We start from the raw sequence: 23,943 nt of genomic DNA, 5'->3' as shown, positions 1-23,943 counted from the left end.
CTACAGCAATACTGAATTATGTAGCAATATCTGAATTATGTAGGGCCACTACATGTACATTTTTGAAACATTATGCCCTGATCCATGCTGCCACATCCAAAGCAGCACTTGGTTCTCCAGTACTGTCTTCAGTTCTAGACTCTATTCTAAAGCTCCGTCCTCCATCTGGGAATACTGCTTGGAAGTCATCTGAAGTGGAGCACCCATAGACACACTACTCAGTGCAGTAATTGCACTTCAAGACGTGTGTCCCTAGGAGTGCTCTACTAACTGCACTCCTTCCTCTCTCCTTCAGACTGTTCCTTACAGGACATTTAGGTGGAGAAGGAGCTGAGGGTGGTTTGCCCAAGCACCCCTATACAGCCTCTGTATTAAACATGAGAAAGCATTAAGGCATATGCGTGGGCCAGATCGACACTAACTGAAAATCTCCAACCAAGGGCTTGAGAAATGCATGTGCATGTGAAGTGGAGCCATCCCTTGGGGGATACATGAAGAACCGCAGTTACTGCACAAAGTGTGTAACTTCTTCTTTCCCCTCTGCCCCCCTCCCCCCAACCATGAGCTTTATTTCTGTGTAGTGAGATTAATTTGGGGATTTTTACAAACTTCATAATAAATGAAAGTCAATATAGAACTGAAGTGATCTACCAAAGTTATTGGGTATACTGTGTGCCCTGTTGTGGTTTCTTTTTAAAATCAATTAGATAAATTTTGATTACCACTCCTCTTCGATTGATGCTTTAAAAGAGGATGCAATTATAATGTTTGAGGTAAATCTGTCCGCTTTGCCTGATGGATGATGTGCCTTGAAAATGTAAAGTTACATTTAATAGTTGAAGGTTTTGAGTAAATAATGAATTCATTGTGTTGTGTGTTCTTTTTGCCACTTCGTGCCTTGTATTATGAGGAAATTATTCTATCTGCAGAGACAGTTGGAGATCTTAGATTAACTTCTGGCTTTCAGAAACGAATCTAAAAGAAAGCCATTAGTATTTCAACCTAAGTTCCCTCTAAGCTCAGGTACCACGGGTAGAGAGTAGGCAGAGGTAGAGAGTAGGATGGGGAGCAAGTTACTTGGGGCATACAGGGCTCCGGCGGGGCAGAGGCGCTTCTCCCACGGCCCGAGTCCTGGAGCTGCTGTGGCAGGGGAGAGGTGCCTCTCCCCTGTTGCAGCAGCTCAGGCTGCAATGCATTCACTTTAACTAGTTTCACAATAAGTAAGTCAGGGTAAAACTTGGCTCTTAAGACTACCACGCTCCTGGGAAAGGGCACTGGGGTTACTAATGGTTAAAAGATAAGAACCTATTTAAAATCACTCATTAAAAAGACAATCATCTCTGCTACCTACTAGAAAAGAACTGGGAGTGCAAAAGAGTGTATGCAGCAAGGTTTATATGGTTTTATACCACTAGCTGCAGTTTAATTGCAACTATTTCCACTTTTCACCAGCACAGAGAGTATGTGTACTTTAAATGACTACTTCTGATGCAAAGCTTTCAACTATAACAAACAATATCATCAAATAGTATAGCACAAAAATCTGTGCTGCCTTAAATTTGGTTGAGAATGTACTCTGTCTTAATAGAAATCTTTAAATAATCAAGCAAAATTCCATATACCATCACAGACCAAAGGCATACAACAAGCCAGTAAAAAAAACATTTGTGGGTGGGGAGGGGAGAAACTGAGAATTTCTGCACAATTTTATTCCTGTTTGTCAAAATTTCAGGACGAGGCGTTCCAAATTTTTGTGTGAAAAATTCTGACCAGCTGTAGTAAAAACCTATTGCCATGTTTACACTACTGTGAAAAGTAATTTAGCTCCCTCTGCTGGTTTTATGTCAGCAATGCTCTGTCTCTGAGCACATCCTGACATCAAAAGTATGAATGCCCCATCAAGCAAGCTGTTAAAAGAGAACCTTTGATAAAGTGTAGCTTCATTAGGAAGAGTGGGTGATAGCACGCAACTGTGTTTTCAAATAGAAGAAGAAAGATCTGGTAGGGTAAGCTCGTTTAAAATAACAGCAAATATTATGAACTTCTATACAGATATCTTTAAAGACTTAAAAAGAAAACACCAGTGTTGTCTGGGTTGGTTTTTTTGTTAAATGATCAGCTTCGGTGTGGGAGGTATGACAGAGTTCTTTTAAAATTATAATTACTCCCATTTGTGTTCATAAACCTGCATTTGAGGAAGTAAGGATTAAAGTTTCTGGATGGGATTTCCAGAAGTACTTGATGTTTGCTTACCTCTCCTTCACTGGAGTCAATGGGAAAACTTCAGTGGGAGCAGAGTTAAGCCAATGCTGACTGCTTTTGAAAAATATCCCACTCTACATAACCAAGGTATACTGACTCAGCGCCTCACCTGCAAACCACTTGAATTCAAGTGGTAGGGCCTGCACCCCAACCTTCTACCTCAGCCTTGAGCCCCTTCCCACACTCCGAAACCCTTGGTCTCACCCTCATACCTCCCAGCCTCCATATTGGTGCACATAACAAAATTCATTCCACACATGGATGTAAAAAATTAGAGGGAACATTGATTTCAGCTACTTTATATAATAGAATATGACTAGCATCCTGCTAGTGGTACTCTAATGAAAGACTATTGCCAGTGACCTACCCAATTCCCCAGATGTGCTGCAATCTACTTTCAGATTGCGGTGAAAGATTAGTTACTTTAATTATGGACACAACTAAAGTGGAAAGGGGAACATTTGTTGCTACCCTTTTAACAAGTTATTTTTTATATTTTTGTTATAATAAGGCATGCCAGATCAAGAGTTATTCCTTCTCAATGTCATATCATAAAAAGGAACTAGTTTTACTAGTACATAATTTTTATTGCAGAAATGCTCTTTGCTGTTAAGAGGAATAATAAATATGCAGCTTTAAATTTTTCTTTAATTTTTACATTCTATAAGAAGTTACGGAACAGAACAAATAAAGGAGATCTATATAGTGTGGTTGTCAATATAGATGGGTATTTCATTCCTAAAATATTCTTTCGTATCTTCTTTGGAGGCTTATTCTATAACCAGGTTTGTTTGTCTTCACAGACCTCTGCATGTTGCTGCTCGAAATGGATTAACAGTTGTAGTTCAAGAACTTTTAGGCAAGGGAGCAAGTGTACTTGCTGTAGATGAAAATGGTAAGAATAAAATTTACCTTGTTTTCTAGTAAGGAACAGTAGTTTCTGCTCCTGGTTTGGAAAGTGGTAAACTTTCTTAAGTTTTATATTGGTTATATGATGGAATGCCTCCTTCTGAGAATGGGACATGTGGATGCTGGGTTAGCAAAGCAGGAGAAATGGAAGAGCCTGATTTAAGTTTGGAACATTAATGCAGGTTATCAAACGCAAATAATTGATTCTACATTGCAGTCTTGATTATATTAGGTGTAAAGACACTTGTTTTAGCAATATTGGAAACAATAATAAGAGCACAGTATCAGAATATACTCTTACTTTTGGACATTAGTGACTTTGGTTTAATAGGCATGCACTAAAATCTTTCAAGTATAAATTTCAAAAGTAAGTATGTACCACAGATCCCAGTTTTGGGGTCTCAAGCTTCTGGCTTGTAAGAGCTTTGCAGTACATAGAAGCAAGGAAACATAACTGCCTCATCTCAAAGGTGAAATCGTGCACTTCGTAGGAGCATAATGGAATTTAACTCCATCAACTGTCACTTTCTTTTCTCCTATCTCAAAAGCTCTGTAGTCCTTGTGCTGTTTTATTTCCTAGCAAGGAAAGTGATTTTGAGTGGTTGCTGCTTTTTTCAGCAGAAATGCCTGTGAAATTTATAGTTCCAATCACTTTTAATGCTTTTTCTCTTTTTCTCTTGTAACTTCCTATTTATCTTTTTGATATTTCACTGCTTAATCTATCTGAAATATTATTTATCATAGGTAGTGGTTGCCACATCAGTAGTTCTCTAAAATGAAAAGAGATCAGAAGGGTAAAATATTTGGGGGGGGGGGTTTAGTTTGTGTAGCTTGTGAATTTGACAGAACTATTTGTCTGATCAGTTTCACTGTTTCCCTTATGTAGTCAGTCAGTCCCCCTGTTTGTGTGGATCTTTCACACTGCAACAAGGGAGAGAGAAATATTTTAGTAAAAATCACACAGTTGTCAGAGGGACTCAGAGTTAAGTGTAGCATGTGAACTTTTTTAACTTGAACTTTTAATTTTAAATTGAAAGGACCTGTTTGGTTTTATCTAAGTTAGTTATCATTTGGGTTTCTGGTTTTTCTTTATAGCAGCAGTTTAATTTCTTTTGTTTTCAGCAGCCCTGGATGTCCATTATGAATACAATCTGACTTTTTCTTTGGCATGGCCATGTCAGCTTAGGATGTGAGATAGCAGTATGATGATGCTTTTAGTTAACAGAGCACAAGTTTCAAGTCTGTCTTGGCCTTTTATAAGGGATTGGTAAATCCAGTTCAGGAAAATGGAAGTCACGATAGGCCTGGTGGGAAGGAGAAAACAGAAAGCATTCATTACTACTGCAGCCTTTTCTTTGCCTTAGTACAAAAGGTGTGTCATGGGAACAACAAAAATCTTTGCAGGCATGAGATATAGAATTCTTGGCATGGTGACTGTTTTAGCAATGTAAGTGGATCATTACATGGACTTCATGCAAAAACTGCTGGAATATCTTCTATGCTGGCCTGTCTAGGTTACAGGTATCTTCCCTGTGTTCATTTAACAGAAATTTGGCTTTTTACGAATATGGAAAAGATAGACCAACTTCAGTTTAGCCCTCCACATTCCAATTTATGAGAGAATTGTTGTATTTAAAACTCTGTTAAAAATCTTAATAATAACCTCCAGTATCATAGGCAATTAATATCTTTCTGAGCCACTAGATTTTTATGACCTCATGTTTTAATTTTAAACTTTTATTCCTAGCTTCAATTTAATCTCTCAGGATTAAATTCACTTGATATAACTGACTGTACTAAATTTTAGGTAAGAGTCACAGTGGAAATTAATCCTCAATTCCATCTGTTACCAGTTTAATCATTCAGTAATTTTTCTCTGCTTTCTCTGCTGTCTGTCTTTGTGAAGCTCTTTGTCACGAAGTAAATTTGAAAAGCTCTATTGAATTTTATTGGATCAGGCAAGTGCTACCCAGCCATAAGTTTTTTTCCTTCATGTGGCACAACAATATTAAGTAAGTTTTGGTCTAAGAAAACCTTCAAAAATTGTTCACAAGACTACATAACTTTAGCTAAACTGCTTTTAACTTGTCATATTAAAAGTGCCTTTGATCAATAGTATACGAGTGATAGCAGCCAGTCTCAGACTTCAGGTGTGGAGAGCATCTACATGAGTTCTCTACTTCTGCTAAACATCATTTTCTGGACTCTGCATTTTCCACTGTGATTCATTGTCATGTCAGTGCTGGTTATGTCACAGCTCTTCCCACGCTCTGTTTAAATTGGTTTAGAATGCCTCTATGGGTATGCTTGAGGCATTGTAGCTCTCTCTCAATCCTCTCTCAATAATCCTTTTTGTTGAGTAGAATATGAATAATATGTCTTGCTTTTTCCCCTCAGAGTGGGAGGAATCTTGTTTGGTTCACTTTTATGAGTATTCATTGAGCTTATTGTATTCAGCTGTGTCTTCACTTGTAGTACTGGAACTTTTAGAATCTCCAAGGGGAGGTAGTGTTGCCGAGTGGATAGAACATGGGACTGAGTTCTATTCCTCTGCCTGCCACTGGTGGTTTGCTGGGCGATGTCACTTCCTAGTGCCTCAGTTTCCCTATCTATAAAATGTAGGTAATAATATTTGCCACCTTTGTAAAACACTTAGATATCTATGGCTGAAAAGTGCTATATAAGAACTGGTGGTTGAGGGCACAGCTGTCCATTATCCCTTCTTGAGGCAAGCAGTCATCTTATCTTTTAGGTATATTTAAACATAGAATGTGTTAGCGATCTCTCCTAGCTAGTGCAAGACAGACACTCAATCCCAATTATAAATGGTACTTTTAGAGTAATTAAATGTAAATAATTTGTTTAATCTGACCCAGACAACTACAGGTCTGTTAGATTGACTTCAATTGTACACAAGATCTTAGAGCAAATTTTTAGAGAGAGAGTAATTATATACATGGAGGTAAACAGTAACTGGGATAACATAAAACATGGTTTACAGAAGGTAGATTTTGCCAGACCAACCTGATCTTTGAGAAGATAACAATTTTTTAGAAAAAGGAAATACAGTAGACTTAATCTACTGTACCTTGATTTCAGCAAAGCATCAGATATTCTTCCACCTAGGTCTGGAAATTGTTAGTTACATTGGAGAAGATGGGGATTAATCCAAAGGTGGATAAGGAAACAATTAAAAGGGGAGACTACAACAGGTCATAACAAAAGGAAAACTGTCTGGCTGAAGGGTGGTTACTAGTGGAGTTCCTGGAGGATTGGTCTTGGGCCCAATCTTATTTAACATTTGCATTAACAACCTTGGCACAAAAAGTGGGAGTACGCTAATAAAATCTGCAGATGACACAAAGTGGGAAGTACTGCCAATACAGAGGATGACCTTGAAAAGTGGAGTAATAGAAATGGAATGAAATGTAATAGTGCAAGTCATGCGCTTAGGGACTAACAAATTTTGCTATAAACTGGAGATTTTCTTGTTGGAAGCAATAGAGGAGGGGAAAGACCTGGGTGTATTGGTCAATCACAGGATGATTATGAGCCACTAGTGCGATGCTGTCATGCAACAGGCTAATGCAATCCTAGGATGCATTAGGTGAGGCGTTTCCAATAGAGATAGGGAAGCAGAGTGGATTTAAATCATGATTTAAATCACTAGCCAGAAAGACTCGATTTAATCATGGATTTGTACATAAAAGTGCATTCTTGTTGGTTGTTAGAACCTTATTACGTATTCTTCACAACTCAGAGATAGATGTAGGTTTCATTTTCAGACGGTACACACTATACATTTTTTTAAGTGATTTATTCTGAAAAAATGTCAGATTAAACACTTTGCACGCATGCCTGGCTTACCCACAGGTAGAGGAACTTCCTTAAAATATTCCCAAACGGGGTCTCTGTTATGGCCTGCTGCCATTATAGGTTTTCCCTTCTAGTGAGAAAATGGTATGGTAGATCTCAAATCAATGAAGGCTGCACTCAGAAATACCTCAAGACTTCTGGAATATGCTGCTCAAACAGTTTCACTTTTGTTTCTGCTGCCTGTCCCTCCCTTCTCACATTTATCTCCAGACTTCTTCTCCTTGTCCGGATCTATTCCGCCCTGTAAACAGGTGTGGCTGGGGCTCGACCCTCTCCGGGGAGGAGGGGAGCCACGCCGGCCCACTCCACTCCAGTTGGTTCGGGAAACTAGCCCGGCGGTCCTTGTGGTGCTTGTCCATCCGGCGGGCAAGGGGCTCAGGCCCTCCAGCAGGGCTGCCATACCAGCCGCGAGGCGCTGGGCCCTACGCCAAGGTGGACAGCAAACAGAGTCAGTAAGCTCAGGCCTGGGTCAGGACTGAGTAGAACTAGCAATAGATTACAGTCCAGCCCTAGGTCAGGGTGGGGCAGCAAACGCTGATCAGTAAGCTCAGGCCTTTGGTCAGGGCTGAGCAACAGTAACAGTTTTTGGCCCCCTCAGGCCAGGGAGAGTGGGAGTCTGCCACCCCACTCCGGGGTGGCAGAGGGGACGCAGGCCCTCCCACTCCACTGCGTCCCAGCCCGGGGCCCTAACAGTGGCTATCACTCCAGTGGTCGGTCAGTGGGGATCCTGACCGCAACACACTGACATAGGCTTGGGCAACTCCGCCGCCTGACTGGGGTCGGCTGCCCCCGGGCTGCTTCTGTACTCCCCCTTGGGACCTACCTGGGTCCTAACGTCGGCCTCTGAAGAGTCCACGAGCATAGGCTCATTGCGACCGGGGCTGGGTGGTAGGTCCAGGAATTCCTCTGGATAGTCAGGCCAGCGTAGCGCCGGCGGCTCCTCCGGGTAGCAGCAGGGGCGGGGAGGCTCCGGCCAGTCTGGGCAGCTCCCCTGGGTTGCCGGAGTCTCCCAGCCTCAAGCTCCCTGAGGTACGTCTGGTCTCTCTGGCTGCTGGGGCCTGACTGAGCTCTGAGGGCCAGCTTTTATAGTTCTAGGTCGCCGCCTGACCCTTTTGAGGGGCAGGCTCAGAGCTCCATAGCTCCGCCCACTCTGGCCTCCGGCAGGGATCGACCCTCTCCGGGGAGGAGGGGAGCCACGCCGGCCCACTGCACACACACCCCTCAAGTCTGGCTCCCGCTCACCGGGGTCAGACCCATCCATCCCTCTGAGGCGGGACATAAAGTCCATGTTCACATGGTCCTTACCAGCCCGATGTTGGACGGTGAACGCATAGGGTTATAAGGTCAGGTACCACCACATGAGTCGAGCATTATTATTCTTCATATTCATCAACCAGCGGAGGGGCCAATGGTCAGTGACGAGCATGAACGGGGCCCCAAGGAGGTAGTAGCGTAGGGAATCACAGGCCCACTTTATAGCCAGCGCCTCTTTCTCAATCACCGTGTAGTTCTCTCCCGTGGAAACAATTTAAGGCTGAGGTACAGCACTGGATGGTCCTCCCCATCAACTTCTTGGGACAGGACAGCCCCCAGCTCCACCTCTGAGGCATCCATCTGTAGGATGAACCTCCAGTGGAAATCCAGGCTGTATAGCACTGGCTCTTGGCAAAGGCACATCTAGAGGGTCCGGAAGGCCTCTTCACATTCTGAGGACCAATCATATCTGCCGGGGGCTGTTCTTTGTGAGGAGTCCGGTTAAGGGTGCCACGATGGAGGCAAACTGGGGGATAAACCACCGATAGTACCCTACAAGTCCCAGGAACTGCCGGACTTGACGTTTTGTGGTGGGCGTCGGGCAGGTGGCCAGGGCTTGTACTTTCCCGATGAGGGGCTTCACACGGCCTCCCCCAATAGTGTACCCCAGGTATGTTTGTTTCCTGCCATCCGATGTGGCATTTTTTTCGGTTGGCGGTTAGTCCCGCCTGCCGCAGGGACCGCAGGACCGCTGCCACTCGCTCTAGGTGGTCCTCCCAGTTGTGGCTATAGACCACGACATCATCCAGATACACAGCGGCATAGTCCCGATGGGGCAGCAATAGGTGGTCCATCAGCTGCTGGAAGGTTACCGGGGCCCCATGGAGGCTGAAAGGCATCCACGTAAACTGGTAGAGTCCCGTCGGGGTAGCGAACGCCGCCTTTTCCTTAGAGGTCTCCTCGAGTGGAATTTGCCAGTACCCTTTGCTGAGATTGAGGGTGGTGATGAACTGGGCCTCTCCAAGGTGACCCAGCAGCTCGTCCACACAGAGCATAGGGTAGGCATCGAATCATGAGATGGCATTCACCCGCCGGAAGTCTATACAAAACTGGCGTGTGCCATTGGGCTTGGGTACCAAGACTACCGGGCTACGCCACTCACTCCAAGATGGCTCGATGGCTCCTAAGGCCAGCATGCCTGCACCTCTTCCTCCACCTCCTGGCACATCTGGTATGGCAGTGGCCTGGTTGTTTCCCAGATTACCTCCCCCGGCTCGGTCTGGATGGATTGATAGATCAAGGTCGTGTATCCTGGTAGGGCTGTGAAGGTCCCTTGGAACACCTGCAGGAGACTTTGGCCTGCTTCTGCTGCTCCCCAGTCAGGGTGTCGCCAAGCAGGGGAGCAGCGAGGCCCTCTGTCTGGGGGGCGTGGGGCTCCGGTTCAGGCGGGTAAGGGTTAATCAAGAGGCCCTCCCGGTCTCGCCACGGTTTTAACAGATTTACGTGATATTGCTGGGTCTTCTTACACCGGTCGGGTTGGTAGATTTCGCAGGTGATGCGACCAACTTTCCGCGCCACCTCGTAGGGTCCCTGCCAACGGGCCAGTAGTTTCAACTCACTCGAGGGTAGAAGGAGCAGGACCCAGTCTCAGGGTTCAAAGTCCTGCACCTAGGCCTCCTGGTTATACGTCCGTTCCTGCCTGTCCTGAGCAGCCTTTAGGTTCTCCCGAGCTAGGGGCCCCGCCCGGGCAAAGCAGTCCTGAAGTTGAAGGACATACTTCAGGAGTCCCTGAGTGGTAGAGGGGGACTGCTCCCAAGTTTCCTGCATCAAGTCCAGCAGGACCCGTGGGCGGCGTCCATACAGCAGCTCAAATGGGGAAAACTTGGTGGAGGACTGGGGCACCTCCCGGACAGCTAGCAGCCGGGGAGGGAGCAACTGGTCCCACTGGCGTAATTCCTCTGGGGAGAACTTCCGCAACGTCTGCTTGAGGGTCCGGTTGAACCGCTCCACCAACCCGTCTGTCTGCGGGTGGTAGATGGAGGTGCGTAGGTGTTTTACCGCCAGGAGCTTGCAGACCTGCTGTAACAATCTGGATGTGAAATTGGTGCCTTGATTGGTCAGAATTTCTCGGGGCAGGTCCACCCACGTAAAGACTTTTACCAGTTCCTCGGCGATGGTCCGGACAGTGGTGCTTCACAGCGAGATGGCCTCTGGGAAACGTGTTGCATAGTCGACGATGACCAGGACATACTGGAATCCGGCATTGCTTTTCGGGAGTGGGCCCACCAGGTCTATGGTCACTCGTTCAAAGGGTTTCTCAATTATAGGCATGGGGACCAGAGGTGCCTTGGGTACGCGTTGCAGAGCGGCTAACTGGCGCTCTGGGCAGGAGCTACAATAGCTCTTCACCTCCTGGTGAACACCGGGCCAGAAGAACCGGCAAGGGTCTTCTCATGGCCCAGATGCCCAGCGGCCGGGACATCATGTACCAGTCTCATCACCGTGCGCCGGTTACACCATGGTACCAGCAGCTGTGTTTGGGGTTCTTTCGTGCGGGGGTCCCTGTCAATCCGGTACAGACAGTCCCGGCGCAGTTCGAAGTGAGGCCACTGGGTTGCGCGTTGAGAGTCGATGATGGTCCCATCAACGGCCGCGAGTTGTTCATAGGCCCGACTAAAGGTAGGATCAGCCCTCTGGTCCCAGCAAAAGTCAGTATGAAGGAGGGGCCCAACCGCAGGCTCCGGCCGAGGATTATCGGTTTCCTCACCCCCCATTCAGTCCCTGGAGCCCCATCGCCTTCCTCCAGTCGGGGCCCCGGGGGCTCTGCTTCCAGCGCCGGTGTCAACCGGAGGACCTCCTCGAAGGCAGGCCAGTCCCGCCCCAGGATCACCGGGTACGCCAGCCGAGGGGCTAAGCTGACCACGACTCGTCGGGTAACGCCAGCTACTGTCAGCGGGACACAAGCACTGGGCTAGGGCCGGACATCCCCATGGATGCACTGCAGGTGTATCATCCCCAAGCAGGGGTCTGCCAGGGGCCCCAGGGCCTGCCGGATCAACGTCTGGCCGCAGCCGGAGTCAATCAATGCCTGGGTTGCCTGGGCCCCGACAACTACCAGGACCGTGAGCTTGGGGGCCTGGGGCAACCGGGCCCGGGTGTCCCCTGCACAGACCTCTGCGAAACTGCAGTCCATTTCTGTGTAGTCATGCTGCAGGTGTCCAGCCTGCCCACAACAGAAACAGGGTCCAAGTTCACGGCAGCCGCCCCTAGGACTTCTGAGGGAGCTCCAATGGACCCTCGAGGGCCCCGGCCCGGAAGGGGCCGTTCCGGACCGAGAGGCTGGATCCAGGTGTCTGGCCCGAGGTCCCGGGTGGGTGTCCTGCCCGCAGCCAGGGTTTCGCGGCCTGGTCAGGGCATCCCCCCTTCTGTCCGGGATAGGACGTTCGGGTCCAGGGTGTGGAGGCTGGAAGGCAGATCCCACGCAGGTTTCGGCCTCAAGAAAGTCCTCCATAAGTGAGACGGCCGTGGCCAACGTCGCCGGCCAGTGGCGGAGCACCCAGGATCGTCCTCGGACTGGCAGAGTGTGCTCTAGGACGACTTGGTCGGTGACCTTCTCTGCCGCCCTTGTTTCTGGCTATAGCCATCGGCGGCACGTCTCCTTCAGGGCTTGGCCCACCAGCTGAGGTCAAGCGCCTGGGGGATACATCTGGCCCCGGAACCACTGCCAGAAGGTCTCAGGGCTAACATCTAGGGCATCCAAAATTGCAGCCTTTACTCAGCCATAATCCCTGGCTTCGTCCGTTGCCAGCCCCCGGTATGCCTTTTGGGCGGTCCTGGTCAGGTACAGGGCCAGAAGGGTGGCCCATTGGTCCCGGGCCCATCCAGCGACGAGGGCCACCCGTTCGAAGGTCACCAGGAACGCCTCGGGGTCATCGTCGGGGTCCATCTTGGTGAGTCGTACTGGGGCGGCAGCATGGGGTGCCCCAGCACTACCCTCTGCCGGTGCTTCTCCGGGGCGGGGTAACACGGCCACCAGCTGTTGCAACTTGGTTCCAAGCTGCTGCATCAGCTGTTGCTGCTGTTTGAGCTAGGCGGCATGCTGCTGTCTCTGCTGCTTAAGCTGCGCAACGGCCTGCTGCTGCTGCTGTAGCCGGGCGGCCTGCTGCCGGTCCTGATTCTCTGCCAGGAACTGGAACAACTGCTCCATCTCCATGATCCTCTAGGGGAGGTAATGTCCCCTCCAGCCTCTTCTCACAGGGGCCAAGGGTTCAACATCCCCACTTCTGGTACCACGTGTAAACGGGTGTGGCCGGGGCTCGACCCTCTCCAGGAAGGAGGGGAGCCACGCTGGCCCACTCCACTCCGGTTGGTCTGGGAAACTAGCCCGGTGGTCCTTGCGGTGCTTGTCCATCCGGCGGGCAAGGGGCTCAGGCCCTCCGGCAGGGCTGCCATACCAGCCGCGAGGCGCCGGGCCCTACGCCAAGGCAGACAGCAAACGGAGTCAGTAAGCTCAGGCCTGGGTCAGGACTGAGTAGAACTAACAATAGACGGGTAACAGGACGGGTAACAAACGCTGAGTCAGTAAGCTCAGGACTTTCATCAGGGCTGAGCAACCGTAACAGTTTTTGGCCCCCTCAGGCCAGGGAGAGGGGGAGTCTGCCACCCCGGAGTGGGGTGGCAGAGGACGCAGGCCCTCACTGCGTCCCAGCCGGCCCCTAACAGCAGCTATCACTCCGCTGGTCGGTCAGTGGGGATCCTGACTGCAACACACTGACATAGGCTTGGGCAGCTCCACAGCCTGACTGGGGTCAGCTGCCCCCGGGCTGCTTCTGTACTCCCCCTCGGGACCTACCTGGGTCCTAGCATCAGCCTCTGAAGGGTCCATGAGCATAGGCTCATCGCAACTGGGGCTGGGTGGTAGGTCCGGGAGTTCCTTGGGATAGTTGGGCCAGGGTAGCGCCGGCGGCTCCTCCCAGTAGCAGCAGGCGCGGGGAAGCCCCATCGGCTCCTCCTGGTAACAGCAGGCGCGGGGAAGCCCCGTCGGCTCCTCCCAGTAGCGAGCACGGGGAAGCTCTGGCCAGTCTGGGAGGCTCCTCTGGATCGCTGGAGTCTCTCGGTCTTGAGCTCCCTGAGGTACATCTGATCTCTCCGGCTGCTGGGGCCTGACTGAGCTCTGAGGGCCGGCTTTTATAGTTCTGGGTCACCGCCTGACCCTTTGAGGGGGCGGGCTCAGAGCTCCGCCCACTCTGGCCTCCGGCGGGGCTCAACCCTCTCCGAGGAGGAGGGGAGCCACGCCGGCCCACTATCCACCCCCAACAATCTTCTATTCATTTAACATTTTGAAACTGCACTTTTAGAGAGAGGTAAAGGGTTGTCTCTGTATACACAAATTTGCAGAGGGACAATAGAGTTGAGGTCTGTCACTTCTCACCTCTATTTATTTAAAAACATTTTTGCTGTTAACAAGCATGTTATCTCTGGAGACTCAAATCCACAGTTTGAGAACTGCAAAACTAAGCCTCTCTGATGGTATCGTCTAGATTGAGCTCCATTGGGTAAATAGAAAGATTAACCTAAATAATCTATGTACAGGGGTCAGCAACTTCTGGCACACGACTCACCAGGGTAAGCACCCTGGCAGGCCGGGCCAGTTTGTTTACCTGCTGCGTTGGCAGGTTCAGCTGATCGCGGCTCCCACTGGCCGCAGTTTGCCGTCCCAGGCCAATGGGGGCATCGGGAAGCCGCAGCCAGCACATCTCTTGCCCACACCACTTCCCACCACCCTCATTGGCCTCAGCTGGTGAACCGTGGCCAGTGGGAGCCACAGTCAGCCGAACCTGCCAACGTGTCAGGTAAACAAACTGGCTTGGCCCGCCAGGTTGCTTGGCCTGGCGAGTTGTGTGCCAGAGGTTGCTGACCCCTGATCTGTACAGAAGCCCGTGGAAGTCCATAAGATTGGGTCCCTAATCCATGAACTATTGGAACTTATTTACAAAACTTTGCTTAAACATTACATGAATATATTGTCTTGTACTATAGAATTTATAATCCCTGTTCCATGATGAGATATTTTTGAGCTATAATATATCTTAAAGCTATAATGTATCTTAATTAAAACTATCTTTAGATAGGTTTTTCCTCAAAAAGCATTTTATCAAAAAAAATCCGATTTTAAATAAAAATCTGATTTAAAAATTTTTTTTACAAAAATCATTGATTTTTATCCACAATGCAATTGATGGACCTGTCCTCCATGAATCAATTTTCACTTGTTTTTATTTTTTTAAATAAATACTAATAAATTCCTAGGAAATCTTAAAATAAAAACAAAAAACAAAGTGCCTTGTGGGTGCTATATCCTCAAGAAATTCCATTCATTGAGATACTGTTGACTTGTGGCCAAAATTGGAGCTCCACACTCCTTAAGGTCATAATCTACATGGTGGGGTAATGCACACTATGGGGTTTAAGTTCTAAAGCATACTAAGGTATTGCGCATTTATTGGTCCATGTAGACCCTGCTGGTACAGCACACTAGGGAACCTTGAGTGTGCAACATAGTGCTGTTTGAAATAGTACTGAGTTGAAGCAAGGAGAATGCAAGTCCTACAATGTTTTGTGGATTTCTTAGTTTATCTCCTTATTTTATATTGCTGTTTAGTAACAAGACATAGATTGCTTAAATTATACCAGTACAAAAACTGTTTAACATCTCACTTTCACTGGTCACCCTAATGTTTTGCCAACTTGCCTTGGGGTAAATATTTCAGTAAGACTGCTTATTCTGAAATGAACAGCTGTGCAGATATTCCTTATCCTGGAGCTTTACATGTTTGCAATTGTTTTTTTTAATGGCTATTTAAAATATCTATAGATTTCCTGCAAAATTAATTATTGGTTACAGTTAGTTAACTGGAACAGGAATTACCTATCTTCATGTAGTTAACTTCTTGGCTGCTTGAAATCCCAGTTTTTCTCCCTGACCCAAAAATTCCTAACTTTGCCTAATCAATCAATCAAATCCTATCCTCCCAAATCTTCTGATTTCCCAGGGTTTTATCTTTCTTCAAAACTTTACAAGAATAAATATTGTAATTTTAAATTGTTTAATTTTATGTTCCTTTTTAAACAGAACTAAGCAATTGAACCGTTTTTACAGCTGTCTGATTGAATGCTCTTGAAGAATTTGTCACTTCTTACTTTTTAAATAAAGGTTTTGATTTTATTTTGATTTCTAGGTTACACACCAGCTTTGGCCTGTGCTCCCAATAAGGATGTGGCTGATTGTCTAGCTCTCATTTTGGCCACAATGATGCCTGTTTCATCAAGCAGCACTTTACCTTCCCTTACATTCAATGCCATTAATCATTACACCAACACCTCAAAAACTGTCACGTTTGACTCCTTGCCAATCATGAGGACTGAACATAGCTCTTATTGTAGCTTCAACAACATTGGCAGGGAAGATGGCTACCCATATACAGAAGAGGATGAGCTTAATGACTCAGATTCTGAGACCTATTAAGAAGCTTCATCTGGAGGTCTGAAGAGTGAGCCCGGTCATCTGAAGGTCAGAATTGTGCTTTTGGAAAAAAGCAGTCAGTGTTTGATTACAAAAGAAGACAGACCTATGAGAAGATTTTGGGGTTTTTTAATTGTGGATACATATGAAAGATCTGTGTGTGACACTAAGAGGATTTTAAAGAGCAGGTTTTGCAAAAGAAGCATAAATTCTTGAAAAATACTTGGAATCTACAGCAAAAAAAATTAAGAATGTCAAAACTGTTTTATTTAATTGTACATTTACCATTTTGTTTGTGGTGCCAGGAGTAACTTCTCCAGACTCTGCACCCTAGTCTGTGTAAACAAACAACATATTTGTACAACAAAAAGGACATCTGATTTAACTATAATCAATAAAACTAAAACCACTTTGAAGGCAATAAATGAGTTTGGTACAGTAGGCATTGTGTGTGCAGCAAATTGCCAAAGGACCAAATAACTTAAAGATTTTTTTTAATTAAATACCTTTTTGTGGAAACTGGAATAGGTTAAATGAGATGTTGTCTTAACCAAACCTTAATTATTTCTGGGATTGAAGCTTAGATTTGATTTTAAATGTTGATTTTTTTTTAATAATCTAAAAGCCTTCCGACACTATTAAATGTACCATGAAAGAAAGCAGATGTATCTTTCAGTTTTGTTTTTTCTTTTAGAATAAACAAAAATGAACTTGTCATACTTTTATAAAGCTTAAAAAAAAAAAACCAGCTAACAAGGTGCAGTCAGGGTGAAATATGTACAGTGTAATAAACAAGGGGAGGGGTGGGAGGGAAGCAGTAATTGTTGCACAGTTTTAGATTTTTAACTTCTGGGTTTTAAATTGAGATATTTTTATTTAAATACATGAAGGGTAATTTACTGAGAAAATGAAACTGCATAAAAATCTCCTGACACCCTGTTGTGACTGAAAGTTTTTAGGGAATGGATTGATCAACAATTCATCCGCTTCTTTACATCATCAGGTTTGTAAGTGAGATGAATTCAGTCTGTGCCTCCATATTGTATTTCTTTTAAATCCTGGAGTTCTGAGTCGGGGGGGAGGTGAATTTAAAAGAGAGTTTCCCTGTTATCAAAAGGTACAATGTTGGATCTTCAGTAAGAGAGATCTGTGGTGTTCTGTTTAAAAAATCAATAGAAGATGCAGGCCCCTGTAGTGTAGTACAAACTTGCCCTCAGACTTTTTATTTATAACAGACTACTGTTTAAAAAAAAAAAAGGGGGGGGGGGGGGCCCTGAAAAAGGGAAGACTGAAGTTTATCTGTTAAATGAGTATTTAGTTTATTGGGTTCTGCTTTAACTAGAACTATTACTTTTAAAGTGAAACTGCTTATGTACATGCAAGGGATTCTTGCATGTCCAGGTAAAATACAAATAAACTGAATCCCAATTACATTTTATCCTTTTTGTATTGTGAAACTGGAAACCTTAATGCCATTGTAAATTATCAGCTGGTTTTCTGAACATAAAGTATGGAAAAACAGGACAGTATTTTGATCTATTTGATAATTTTGTGGGTTTTTTGAAGAATTAATGAGCATGTACATAGAAATAGTGATTGCTTGAATACTGTATTTACCTGCACTCTTTCAGTACATCAAGATTCCTGTATATTTTACAGAGTATAATAAAACCCAGATGTGAGTTGTATGTAATGAATAATTTATTTGTATCTGTGTACCATACTTAAGCAGTAATTACAAAGATTCTTTTGTTGAATAACTATTAGAATTTATAAAATTTATTTTACAAAGGCTTTGCTGTCCTTTTAATTCCAAAGTGCATGTAAATAATTCAGATTTACAATCACTTTACAAAGAAGACCTAGGCGGTGATTAATTACTGTTTAGAATCTAGGTTGCCTTGTAAGCATCACCTTTTTTGTTAGGATTTCATAAATATTGATTAATGGTAGAAACAGCATATTGCACATATGATCCTTCCGCACTATAGAGAGAGAGAGCTGGGGAGTCCATGCTTTTTCTATACCACACCGTCCTCTGAATCTTCTTTGGAGTTTTTTATTGTTTAGCCACACTTTTGATTCACTACATCTAATCAGTAACCTGGTCATTTCTATGATGATATGATCTGAACCAGTTGGGACAAGGGTTTCCCCACACTGCAAAGAAGAGTATTGACTTAGGTCACATGCTTGTTGTCTGAAAGGTAACATCTGTGATATTTAGTTACTGCCGCTTTTCAGTTTTTGCCGCTCCCTAAGAACTGTGAGACGGCCTTACTGAATGCAGATGAAATCTGTACTAGCAAATGTTTCTGCTCTTAACTCTTCAAGATGCGATAATTTTATCTCAAGATGGTCTGTTGCCTTGGCCTGTGTGGGTCCTCCATCCCGTCCCCCCAGAGAAAAAGGACAGTAATTTATAGGATGGCTGACAATTTTCTAATTTGAAATGTTCCTAGGTTGAACACTAGGTCACTTAGGGCTGGCCATCAGTCCCACAAAGAAGCCTGTTGATTTAAATGCATTGCTAACTTTGTTCTATTTTTAAAAAGGCACTAAAAAGAAAAAAAAAATCAATACAGACCTCACCAAACTCTTCGCTTGTTCCATTGCAGCTTATGGTTGGAAGAAGCAGCGTGTCTGTTTTGTTCCTTAGAATGGTATTCTTTTTAACTAGTCTTCTTTGTGAGCTTGCTATTTTTGTGTCTAAGCGGCCTCTGCCCTTAATGATGTTAAATAATTTTTTTTAATGTTTATATGAGTTTAGAATTGCAGTGAGCCACTACTATGAACGTAAGAATGGCTACCCTGGGTCAGACCAAAAGTCCACCTAGCCCAGTATCCTGTTTTTCTGACAGTGGCTGGTCCCAGATGCTTGAGGGAATGAACAGCCAGGGCAATTATCAAGTGATCCATCCTGTGTCATCCACTCCCAGCTTCTAGCAGTCAGAGGTTTTGGGACACCCAGAGCACATGAGATTGTGTCCCTGACAATCCTGGCTAATACCCATTGATGGACCTATCCCCCATGAACTTATCCAATTCTTTTTTGAATCAGTGATACTTTTTTGGGATTTCACAACATCCCCTGGCAACAAATTCCACAGGTTGTCTCTGCGTTGTGTGAAGAAGAACTTCCTTTTGTTTGTTTTAAACCTGCTGCCTATGAATTTCACTGGGTGACCAATGTTTCTTGTGTTATGTGAAGGGTAAATAAAACTTCCTTATTCACTTTCTCTACACCTTTCATGATTGTATACACCTTTACCATATCCCCCCTTAGCTGTCCCTTTTCTAAGATGAACAGTTCCTGTTTTTTAAATCTCTCCTCATATAAAAGCTGTTCCATTCCCCTAATCATTTGTTGCACTTCTCTGTATTTTTTAAAATTCTAATATATCTGTTTTGAGATGGGGTTATCAGAACTGTATGCAGTATTCATGGTGTGGGCATTCCATGTATTTATATAGTGTCATTTTTCTGTCTTATCTATCCCTTTCCTAATAGCTCCTAACAGTCTGTGAGCTTTTTTTGACCGTCGCTGCACATTGAGCAGATATTTTCAGAGAACTGTCCACGATGATAGCAAACTTCCTTGAATAGTAACAGTTAATTGTATAGTCGCAATTATGTTTTCCAGTGTTAAACTCCCAGTATAACTTGACCTGCTGTAGCCAACTGTTAATGGGTCCACAGATTTTTTTGAGTTGCACCCATCTGGCCTAATTGTCATTTTCACAAAGGCCCCTTTTAACCACTCTGATCATGTAAAAGGGCTTTATGGGTGCGTTAGTATACATGAGCATCAAATCAAGCCCACTGTTTACAAGAATATGGTCTTATTCCAAAAAGTGTGTTTAAAAAAAAAAACAGCATGCAAATATGTTTAAAGAATAGGTTGCTATGGTTAACGACTCATTGAAATGGCATGAAATAGACGGTTCCACATTTGTATATACAGATTATATAGCCTGCCTGTGGATGCTCTTTTTCAAACTTCTAGAGTCACAGAAATGTACGGCTGAAAGGGACCTTGAGAAGTCATCCAGCCCAGCCACCTGTGATGAGACAGGGCCAAGTAAACCTAGACTCTCACTGGCTCCTTAACTACCCATATAGTTAGAAAGTTTTTCCTGATATCTAACCTAAATCTCCCTACTTGCAGATTAAGACCATTACTTCTTGTCCTGCCTTCAGTGGATGTGGAGAACCGTTGATCACAGGCCTCTCTATAATAGCCATTAACATATTTTAAGACTGTTTTTATCAGGACTTTTCTCAAGACAAAATTATGTTTGAGTCAAACTTATTTCCAAAGTTCATAGTCTGCAAGGAGACTTTTAAATTAAATGCTTAATTTGTAATGAATGAGGAGCCAGGGTTTAAGAATTTTTTTTTTTTTACTTTCATAACTGATGTGGCAAGCCCAGAGGTGCCAGGGCTATGAACTGCCAAGCCTAGAGGTGCTGGGGCTCAGCCCTGGCATACCCTGTCACAAATTAAGCAATTCTTTCCAGAAGAGAACATTGCATGCTGTGTCTTGCTAGTATAATTTCTCAATGTACACATTACTGGTACATGATTATTACAACACGCTTTACCCAAGAAGCCTTCTCGGATTATCACTAAGGCTAGTCTGAATTCTGTTTTTATCAATGGACCATTCAGCTGCTCAAATACATTCGCCTTGCTAAGAAGAGGGAACAGAATGATATGCCTTAACCACGGCAGCCTAATAAGCCATGGGCTCAGGGGAACTTTGACTTTAGAACAGTGGTTCCCAAACTTTAGCAGCCCGTTCACCCCTTTCACTAAATTGTGAAATCTCATGAATCCTCTCCTAAAATGAATATTTCCAGGGATTTAAATTTAAATTTCCTCAGTGTGATGGATGCACTTGCTTTGCTCTGCATAGCTCTTGGAATTCCGGAACCGCTGATGGGGACAGGACTCAGGCTGCCAGCCCCAACTGCCCAGCCCTGCTCTTCCTGGGGCTTGGGCTAACAGAGGCAGGGCTCAGGGCTGCCAGCCTAAACTGCCCTGGCCTGCTCTCCCTGTCTGCCCTGTAACCGAGTCCCACCTGCTGCCTGGGGTCCTCTGGTGCCATTAATGAAAATTTTCTGGCGAACCCCCTGCAACGTTCTGCGAACCCCACTTTGGGAACCACTGCTTTAGAGTTATGCTGCATTTGACAAACGAAATTGTCACCCATAGATTGTGTGTGGACTGTACAACACAATCTTTACATGCGTAATCTCATTAAAATCAATAAATCTGTTCCCGTGGGTATGGTTTAAGATCAGGCCCTTTGTTTTTTTTTCTCTGTCTTCCTCTTCCCTCCACCCAAAATATTTTACTTCAAAACTCAGAATTGTTTCAATAGAATTTAAATTCTCTCACAACACTCCGACATCCTTTAACAAAGGTATTATTTCCTGGTTACGCTGTACCTCTGAGCGTTCTGCTTGTGCGGATTATCTCCGTAACTCTTATCATCCCTTCATTAAAATTATGAAGCTAGATTTTTATCTTAAGTGCCATCATTTTTAAAACTCATGACTTGAGACTTTTGCCTATAGCTGTACACCCACCTCTGGTAAGAGCTGAACAAAAATTACCAAAAATCACAAAGTTTAACTACAGTGCACCAACACAAATGACCAGAGGCTGAACTCTGGGTGAGTTTTTATTCCCCAAGAAGTCATGAGGGTTTTTTTCTTGCGTGTAAAAAAAAAAAAAAAAAAAAAAAAAAAATCAAACTAAAAGGTGAGGAACCAGAATGGGTTTACAGTAGTTGTCTCTGGCTTGGGCTTTGTTTGCCAAGGTCAAAGCCTCTTTGCTATAATTACACCATATGTGGAATTTGCACCCAAAAATACAAAACACTGTGATTTTTGGTGAAGTTTATTCTAAGCTTTTCAAAACTGACTCGATATGGTAAGTGCTACTATTTTGGGGTCCCCAATTTTAGATCAGGCCTGATTTCCAGAGGATGGGTGCTTTTTTCTAAAAATTAGGCTCTTTCAAAGTGTCTCATGTTCAGGACCCAAAATTAAGTCATTTTTGAGAAATCTTGGCTCTCCTCCTTTGACTTTTGTCCCTTGTCATGGGTAGCTATGGCCATGGCCAAATTGGAGATTTATGAATGACTCTGGCAGTATAGGAACCCAGGTAACATGAGTATGAGTCTCGGCAGACTCCTTTTTCCTTTCCCCTTCACATCTGGGCTGTTTCCAAATCTTGCTTCTGCTTACACTACAATCTTGCTAGGATCCAACCTTTTCTCTGTCTACTCAACACAAACACTGCTCTGGCACAGATGCCAGCCATGATGCCCTCTGTCTGCATCTCATATAACTTACCTCTGCACTTTGTTCTGTGCCTAATGTGTAGCCTGGAAGATTCTTCCTGAGCAGAGCCACCAAGCTCATTACCTTCCTGCCTTCGAATTCTCTACAAGACCAACTTCAGAAATTAGCCAGTTAATGGCTAAGTACCTGGGAATAGTTATAAAACACATCTATATAGACAGAAAACTACCAAAATATGTCCAAACACAGCCTTGACCACTTTGTTTTATATTGTCCCCTTTCACCTACCTTTTCTATGTGAATTTAATGGGGGGAGGTAACCCATAAGTTTTTCAGAGTAGGGATTTGCCTTTTGTTTATACAACACTAAACACATTTTTGAGTGCTACTGTAATATAAGTAATGGGATAGCACTGCAAATGTAGGCATAAAGGAATGGCCAAACTATACTGTCAGGCTGGCTATGGATTTTAATGGCCCAGTGGTCTTTTCCTTTATGCCAGCTCCTAGGTAGCTGTGAAGGGTGGAACTGGGAACCTGTGGGAAGAAGCTGAACAGTGCTGCCATATTATTTTGATATTCTGATCACATTAATAATGAGAAAATATTGTCTTCCAAAGTCATCATGAACCTGTTGCAAAAGTCAACCACCATGAAATACCAGCTTTTCAGGTATTTCTCTTGTTCTCAAATTCATCAGCCCAATAATTATTTTCAAATGTAAATACCCTGCCTGTCTTATCCCAGAAACTCTAGCAGTTTGGATGGAATGTATAATGCAATAATGCAGCAAAACACAAATTTCTTGTTCCAGCCATAGAAAAAATTACATTGAAACAGTTCTTTAGAACTAGTGTTTTTGGCAGAACAGTGGTAGCATTGTGTTATCAAAGTTTCTTTATTGGGAGAGGATTTCTTTTCCTGGGTTCAACCTCTCTATTAATCAATGGGGAAGTGGAAGGGGGGATGACATTGTAGCTGAAACGGAGAATGCACAAAGGATTGCTCTTATGTGTGCAGCTGTGGTAAGTCTAACTTCCTATGCATAATCATAGATAATTTTTGACAATGCTGGAGGTCATGGGCTCCTACATTGACAATCAGAGTCCTTGGTTGGCTTGGTGAGTTACGTGTTAAAGTCTAAACATGCAATTCTGCATGAAGTGAGTCTTAGCTCTATTAAAATTTGACAGACCTAGCAACTTGTGTGCCCTTTTCCTCTGTAAATCTGGAACAAGACTGGGAATGGCTGTGCAAGCATTCCCACTAGTCTGCCTTAACCCTGAACTATCAGGACTATATTTATTTTTTTATTTTAAGAGCTAAGAAGGTGCTTACATGTAAGAACCACTTTTTCTGCTGTTGGTCTGCTGTAGCTGGCTACAAGAGTGCAGGAGATGTGGTGGGTTTTGTGATATGGACATCTGCCATTACATTTAAGACCAACTCATTTCACATATTGTCATCACACAAACGTGGATGGCAACAAGTTTTACCCACTATCAGTTTTGGCTGGATTTGAACCAGTAATCCAAAAGAGAGTCTCATATATATTTAATTAGCCATCCAACCTTTCTTCTCCCATTCTGTCCCTGCCCCAAAGGTCTGGGTTTAAGCTGAGGAATATCTATTTTAATATCAAAAGACACAAGCTAATAAATATTAAAATAGAAAGTGAGTTCAAAACTGGATACATTTTTTCTATGCTCCTTGTGCCTGCCTTGATTAACGACTGCATCTTTGAATGACTAAGCAGCACCACTAAGCTTACCTGCTATCTCTCTATTTTATTCTAGTTTTTTAAAC

General features: G+C 44.4%; 2 protein-coding genes across 4 annotated transcripts in view; one reads left to right on the top strand and one right to left on the bottom strand.

The window, feature by feature from the left end:
- ANKRD28 (ankyrin repeat domain 28) overlaps positions 1–17,617 on the top strand; it is a 231,056-nt gene extending 213,439 nt beyond the window's left edge. For all 3 annotated transcript variants that reach the window (XM_050938325.1, XM_050938324.1, XM_050938323.1), the window contains 2 exons: positions 3,066–3,157; positions 15,540–17,617. In XM_050938325.1, coding sequence (XP_050794282.1) covers positions 3,066–3,157; positions 15,540–15,826 — 379 coding nt within the window. In that variant the 3' untranslated portion in view covers positions 15,827–17,617. The remainder of the gene's footprint in view (positions 1–3,065; positions 3,158–15,539) is intronic.
- Positions 1–23,943, bottom strand: part of BTD (biotinidase) — a 43,145-nt gene that overhangs the window by 821 nt on the left and 18,381 nt on the right. The window lies entirely within an intron of this gene.

This window comes from Gopherus flavomarginatus, chromosome 2 (genome assembly GCF_025201925.1).
Source record: "Gopherus flavomarginatus isolate rGopFla2 chromosome 2, rGopFla2.mat.asm, whole genome shotgun sequence".
In the NCBI taxonomy this organism is placed as follows: domain Eukaryota; kingdom Metazoa; phylum Chordata; order Testudines; family Testudinidae; genus Gopherus; species Gopherus flavomarginatus.
The sequence above is the reverse complement of the archived record's forward strand: the minus strand, read 5'-3'. Positions and strand labels throughout refer to the sequence as shown.